Source organism: Herpailurus yagouaroundi, unplaced genomic scaffold (genome assembly GCF_014898765.1).
Source record: "Herpailurus yagouaroundi ecotype Mexico unplaced genomic scaffold, PumYag 198, whole genome shotgun sequence".
NCBI classification, from domain to species: domain Eukaryota; kingdom Metazoa; phylum Chordata; class Mammalia; order Carnivora; family Felidae; genus Herpailurus; species Herpailurus yagouaroundi.
Window position 1 is genome coordinate 8,111,782 of NW_024412429.1, and position 6,998 is coordinate 8,118,779.

The window sequence follows — 6,998 nt, forward strand, 5'->3', positions numbered from 1 at the left end:
CCTCAGGAGCTCCTGAGGCATGAACTGGAATGTGTCTCAGATTCGTGGGCCCACAGCCTCGTCTCTCATAAAATGCTTCCCAGCACCCACGGTGGCTGCAGAATGAGCCACAGCTTTCCAGGAGGTGAGATCCCCGTTCGCCACCGCCTACCTCTGGCCTCGGATAGTCACGATGCAACCACAAATGTAATCCATTTCTCGTTGGGTTTTTTTGTTTTGTTTTGTTTTCTATTGACTAGTCAGTGGGGATAATTGCGATGGGCTTTGTCATTATAACTTTAATGCCGGAAATTCTCCCCCAAACTCTTGGTCCCGCAGGGTCTGAACCCACTCACGCGGCCAAGGGCAAACTGAGGAGGACAGCGGTAGGGACCCGCCCGGCCTGATGCACCCCTGCACCAAGCAGAGCACCCCTGTGAGCCAACACAGGTGCAGCAGAGGCTGATAGGGTCCCAACAGGCACCTGCTTCTTGCTTTTTCAGGAAAACAAGAAGCTCAAAACTGCAGGAGAGAGGAGGATCCTCATGAGCCACTACTTTTAGGACCATTATCATACCCACTGACTAGTCAACAGAAGAAAAGGAAGAAAGAAAGCGAGATTAAATTTCTGGTGTTTTCATATGCAGATATATCAACAGGCCACCTTCTCCATGGGGCAGCTTCCCGCTGTAGGAAGGATCCTTTTGCACACCAGGAAAGACGGACTGACTGTTTGTCTGGTGTTTGGATGCGCCCAACACCAACCTAAAGAGGCATCCTTGACCGCGGGCAGAAATCTCTCGGACGAAAGAAGAAAAATAAAAACATTCCTGCCTGCCTGCATTTACACGTGACCTGTATGTGTGGTGAACATTTTATTCTTTCCCCACAAACGGGTCAAGGGAAGGACACTTCAGGGTTGAAACACAAGAATGCCAGGTTGGCATTCTTTGAAAAGCAGAATTATAAAATCTGGGGGGCTGGGGGAAATCAAAACAAGCATGTATCCCCTGTGCGCTCGCTGTTGTTTGTAGACTGAGGCCGGTGGTAGAAACTGCAAACCGCTCTGAATCCAGACAAGAGCTCTGACCCAATACCATGATTCACATCCCACTGGCGAGCAAAGCCAAATGCGTGTGCGTTCTCTGTAGCACCTTAGAGAGGAGGTTGGCTGCGTGGGTGAGATACGAATATATTAATTTCCCGGACGCTTAGCCTACCGGGGGAAGATTAACAGGCCCGTGATACGTGAACGCTCTCCGATTTCTCCCTGGGTGATACAGAGGAGGGCTTGTTTGTGGGGTTGGGGTGAGGTAAGGCAAGCTCTTGGGGAGTGATCTTACCACACACACAACATCTGGCCCTGTTTCTTGCTCAGGGCACCTCGGGAGAGCGGCAGGACACGTGTCCGCTGGAGGAGGGCACAGTTGGAAATTAGCCTGACCAAGTAAAAGTCTGGATCAAAGGTTGGTCTCATTCTAAAGTAAACTCCCTCCAACCCTCTGACTTTTGGATAAGAGCTGAACTGAGCCGGCCACGGCCTCACTCGGGGCCACTCGCACCAGCCCGGGGAAGAGCATCAGGACTCCTGCCTCCGATAATAATGCCAACTGTGGATGACATCCTAGAGCACATAGGGGAATTTAACTTCTTCCAGAAGCAGACGTTCTTTCTCTTAGCTCTGCTCTCGGCCGCGTTCACCCCCATCTACGTGGGCGTCGTCTTCCTGGCCTTCACCCCGGATCACCGCTGCCTGAGCCCCGGGGTGGCCGAGCTGAGCCGGAGATGCGGCTGGAGCCTGGCAGAGGAGCTGAACTACACAGCGCCGGGCCCGGGGGCCGCGGGCGAGGCGTCCCCTCACCAGTGCCACCGCTACGAGGTGGACTGGAACCGGAGCGCCCTCAGCTGCGCGGACCCCCTGGCCGGCCTGGCGGTCAACAGGAGCCACCTGCCGCTGGGCCCCTGTCGCCACGGCTGGGTGTACGAAACGCCCGGCTCGTCCATCGTGACCGAGGTGAGTGAGTGCAGGACTCAGGGCAGGCGAGAGCCAATACACTGGCTTTTCTTAAGGGAGAAGCCAGTAAGGCCTGGTTCTTACGCTGTCTGGACGTGATTTGGGGGCTCAAAGGATCTTGTAAAATCCTCATTTCCGACAAGAACATGGAGCCTCTTATTTGTCTGGAGGATGAGTGAATTAGTTAAAACTTCAAATTCTGGCAATAATGATTCCAGTTTATGTAAGTTTCAGGGGTAAGAAACAAGGAAAAGCATAGCCGAATTCTTGGACATAATTCCAGGAAAAGGAAAATTTTTAAGCCTCTTTTTTCTGGAGCCTGAAAGTTCATGGAACTCACCTGAACGGTGCCTTACCATGATAGGATACATTTTTCTCTTGATAGCTGCTTTGTTCTCTTGGATTTGCCCAAAATGTTTGCATAAAAACCATCTGGGGTTGACGTTTCTGCTATGGCACTATTGTTTTATTAAAAACGACAGTCAACATTAATATCTAATTGTGGAGCCTCCTTTTAATAAATACAGAGAAAACAAAAAAAAATGGGGACCTGCTTTTATTGGAGGCAAACCAAAATGGGAGGGTGCATTTATTCTGAAAATACAGAGAAAGCCAGCTGCCTGGCTTAATTTAAAATGACTGCTTGGGTAACGTGAAGACATTCTGTATAAACAGACATTTAGGTACTGGAGCTTTTCTTTTTTTTATTATTAAAAACATTTTCTTTAATGTTTATTTGCTTTTGGGAGAGAGAGAGAGACAGAGACAGAGGCATGCGCAGGGGAGGGGCAGAGAGAGGGAGACACAGAATCCAAAGCAGGCTCCAGGCTCTGCGCTGTCCGCACAGAGCCCGACGCGGGGCTCGAACTCACAGACCAAGAGATCATGACCTGAGCTGAAGTCAGAGGCCCAACCGACTGAGGCACCCAGGCTCCCCGGTACAGGAGCTTTTCTTAAATGGTCTGATGCTTACATGAAACCGTAGATAGAGATCACAGATATAACATCATACAATTTCAAGAGGCTTTACAACGTTGCTAATCTCATCCCTTCATACAGAGATGAGAAAACTGAGGCCCAGAACAGAGGAAAATTTTGCCCAAGGCCACAGAGTTAACAGTTCACTCTAGAAACCAAATTTCCACCTGTTCCTTCAACATTGCCTCTTGTTCCAAATGAGAGCGAATGTAGCAGGCTGTGAAAACATTCCAGATTCCCTTACTATTTTTTTTAAATGTGTATTTATCTATTTTTGTGAGAGAGAAGGAGAGAGCATGAGCAGGGGCAGGGGAGAGAGAATCCCAAGCAAGCTCCATACTGTCAGAAGGAGCCCGATGCGGGGCTCGATCTCACAAGCCGTGAGATCATGACCTGAGCTGAAATCAAGAGTTGCAAGCTTAACTGACTCAGACACCCCCCGACCCCGATTCCCCTACTGTTAAAGAGACAGCAAAGAGATGCTGAATATCCCAGCTCCCTCGGGCCAGCGTTGGCATCCAGCTTACACACCCATTTGCTTTTTCGTATCAACATTAGAAAGGGAAAATGGAGCAACATGGAGTACTTACCTGATTTCAGCTGGTTTCACCAACAACGGATTTTGGCTTAATGACATGCTTCTAGGTGGAAGGCTAAATAGATCGTGGGACAAATCTCTTGGTTGTATAAGGAAAATTCACATAAGCAAAAAAAAAAAAAAAACAGTTGGTTTATTGCCATTCATCCACATCAGCTCAAGGCAAGGAATATTCGAGGAGTTCCCTGGGCTGAGCTGTGTCTAACAGGATTTTGTTTTCTCTCCTGACCTGGGAAACCTCTCGCCCCTCGGCAGTTTAACCTAGTGTGTGCCAGTTCCTGGATGCTGGACCTGTTTCAGTCGGCTGTGAATGTAGGATTTTTTATCGGTTCTGTGAGTATCGGCTACATAGCAGACAGGTGGGTGTCACACAAATGTGGTGGAATTTAAATAGTCCCGCAGGTCCGGAAAACACTTGGATTCACCTGCCCCTGCTTGAATAGCATCCTTTCCCAAAGCACACAGACCACAGTTTCCTGGCCTCATGGCAGCCGTCTTGACAACTTGAGATGTCTTCCACTGCTTTGATAACCATGGTCGATGTGTCTGTTTTCTAAGTCCCTGGGGTCACAGAGGAATGTTCTATATTGGGCAGCAGTTTTTCCGCGTGGACTATCCAGAAGCCTAGGGTTAGAAGGGAGAGTAATAAATGATGTGACCCCTTTTGTGATTCCCAGTTCATTGGCCTCATCACTAGGTCCCCATTCATGAACCATCAGGGCTCCTAAGCTCTCCCTCCTCTGCCTGCCTCTCATAGACCCAAAGCCAGTGTAGACCTGCCCTGCAGCTGTCCTTGCCTAGCCCATTGGGTCACAGAATTCCTGATAGGGATCCTGGGGACAGATGTAATTGTGGGTACGGAACCTAGGTTATAATCTGGTAAAAGGGACACAGGGACCGTCTACCCTGACAGAGGTAAATATCCACTATCACAATGTCAGTGTTCCCGGAGAGAGACGAGGAAAGACCTGTGTGTGTGGAGCATACAGCAGATGGTCCTCTGAGGAGGTCCGGTTCAGGGAACTAGTTTTCAGTGAGTCGTACTAATCCAGCTCTGCCTGTATCTTTTGTATGTCCATCACTTTGCACTCCCAGATTTACTGTGCTGAAAGTGCCTTTTAACATGCATTTTTATTCGGTTGATGGCCAATTAGATATTTTTCGGAGTCCTCAAAAGAGAAAGGAACAGAAAAATTTGCTTTATAGTTGATACTTGAGCACTCGAAATACCAACTATTTATTGGGTGTTCTCCATGTGCCAGGCACTGTGCTCCAGTGTTTGAACAGTATCATTCTCATGAATAACCAGAGCTAGTGCTTATGTAACTATATAATAAATACATACCATCTAGGTAAACACGCTTTATGCTCATTGCTTTCCCCAACTAGATCTGTGGCAGAGATAAACCCAAACCTGTATTATATTAAATGTAAACAGAATATTTTCTTTGATGATGCTATATGGTCAGGCTGGATGGAAACTTGCAAATGAGTTAAAGATTGGTAACAATAGTTAATCCATCCCCTCCCAGGGGCATCTGCGTGTTCACAGCCCGGGCCCACTGTGGCGGCGGGAGGGAGAGGGGATGGCAGTCGAGGCCGCTGAGCCACAGGGCAGTCCATCCATCGCTCCACTTCAGTAACTGTCTGCTCCGTCCTCCTTCAAAGGTTCTTCCTGGAACTTTGTGTGGGAGGCTTGTGAGGTAAAAAGGAAGGTCATTTGCTTTTATTTTCAGTGCCCCACAACCAATAGGTCGATGGTTTGGAGATGAGCCCTTAAGTCAAGAGAGCTGCAGTCAAGGGACGGTCTAGAGTGTGTGGCTGTCCGCCCCCCTGCCTCCTTGCCCCCTCTCCACTCCCTCCTTCCCATAAGGTGGGGATACTAACGCTCAGCTGCCAGGATGGAAGTGAGCAAATAGGTGACTGAACGTCTCGGCTGGTTAAATAAATGAGTTAATTATTCTCACCCCACTCACAGAGAAGGAGACAGGTTATAATTCCCCACTGACAGTGCATTCCTGATTTATAACCCTGAGTCAATTATCCACCTTCTTGGATGACCTCATCTCATTATTTTGCTCCTATTGTTGAAATCTTCTATGTAAAGTTGATTACTCACTATTCTTCCCCAAAAAGCTATATACAAACCTCCGTTTCTTTTCCTTTTTTTTCTTGAAAGAGAGAGAGAGAGAGTACAAGCTGGGGAGGGCAAGAGGGAGAGAGAGGGAGAGGATCTGAAGTAGGCTCCATGCTCCATGAAGAACCCAACGACACGGGGCTCAGTCTCATGACCCTGAGATCATGACCTGAGCTGAAATCAAGAGTCAGACACCCAATCGACTGAGCCGCTGGGCGCCCCCATTTATGTTTCTTAAATTGTCTGAATTTCTGTTGTTTGTTGCCCCTTCTTCTGTTCTACTTGCATATGCGGGTGAGAGTCTGCAATAGCACAACAGCCATTGGATTAAAAAGAAAAAGCAAGTTATCTTTTGCATAATTGATGCTTTTTTCCGAACAATATTCAGATTCTATACAATGGTACAAAATCTCACGGAAAATCATTTCGTGCTACGGATTAAACTAACATTACTAAAATCGATTGCCTTCTGTGATGCTTTTTAAAGATATGAACCAACAGCTGATTAGGGTATCTTTTAGAAGAAAACCAGGAGGATATTATGAAAAGATTGCACATAAGAATACTGAGTTTTACACCATGTCAACTTTCTGAAAGTCAGCTTTGCTGATGGAAGGGAGGGCTGAAGGAAGGGCATGTGTTAGAGAATTTGAAAACAAGTCCTTAATAATATGTCTAACTTATGTCATCATTCAAACCTCCTAAAGAACATTTTTTAGTATCACCTGATGCAAAAAAAAAAAAAGGGTAATCTCTCACCAATTCCAGATTTTTTACTCTACTGATGGGTAGTTGTAAGTTCTGTATTTAGTGGTATGCCTGTAAATGTTTAATGACTGGCTTTCTGAGGGATAAAGGCCTGGTGTGTAGAATTTGCTGATTTCCCTGGTGTAAGTACTCCCACAGTGGTCCATTTCAAGCTACCAAAGTGAGGTCACTGGACACAGGGTTGGCCAGAAATAGGCACCATTGTATGGTATTTCCACTGTACGGATACAGCAGACAGAGGTGAATAATCTCATGAGCATAGATAATGGCCGAACACGGTAGAGTAATTAGGAAGCAATGTTTTGCATATTTATTACACTTGTTTTTAATCTAATTTCCTTATTTTTAAGTGTAGGATTTAATTTCTAACAGTGGCTGTGTTTAACAATTAGCTTGCAAATTTTCTGAGATCCTAATGACCAACTAACAAGAGCCAGCCCCCATTCCTCTATATTTCGTGATGGGACTAGATCAGAGCAGAATCGGAGTCTCAACGGGTCATAGTCAAACTTACCCAGCTATGT

General features: G+C 46.8%; 1 protein-coding gene across 3 annotated transcripts in view; it reads left to right on the forward strand.

Annotated features, from left to right (window-relative positions):
* The first annotated feature begins 1,257 nt into the window (after positions 1 to 1,257).
* The window catches only part of SLC22A2 (solute carrier family 22 member 2), a 31,430-nt gene continuing 25,689 nt past the window's right edge, over positions 1,258 to 6,998 (forward strand). For 2 of the 3 annotated variants that reach the window (XM_040448721.1, XM_040448720.1), the window contains exons 1-2: positions 1,258 to 1,993; positions 3,825 to 3,928. In XM_040448721.1, coding sequence (XP_040304655.1) covers positions 1,583 to 1,993; positions 3,825 to 3,928 — 515 coding nt within the window. In that variant the 5' untranslated portion in view covers positions 1,258 to 1,582. The remainder of the gene's footprint in view (positions 1,994 to 3,824; positions 3,929 to 6,998) is intronic. The other variant, XM_040448719.1, reaches the window with a different exon arrangement.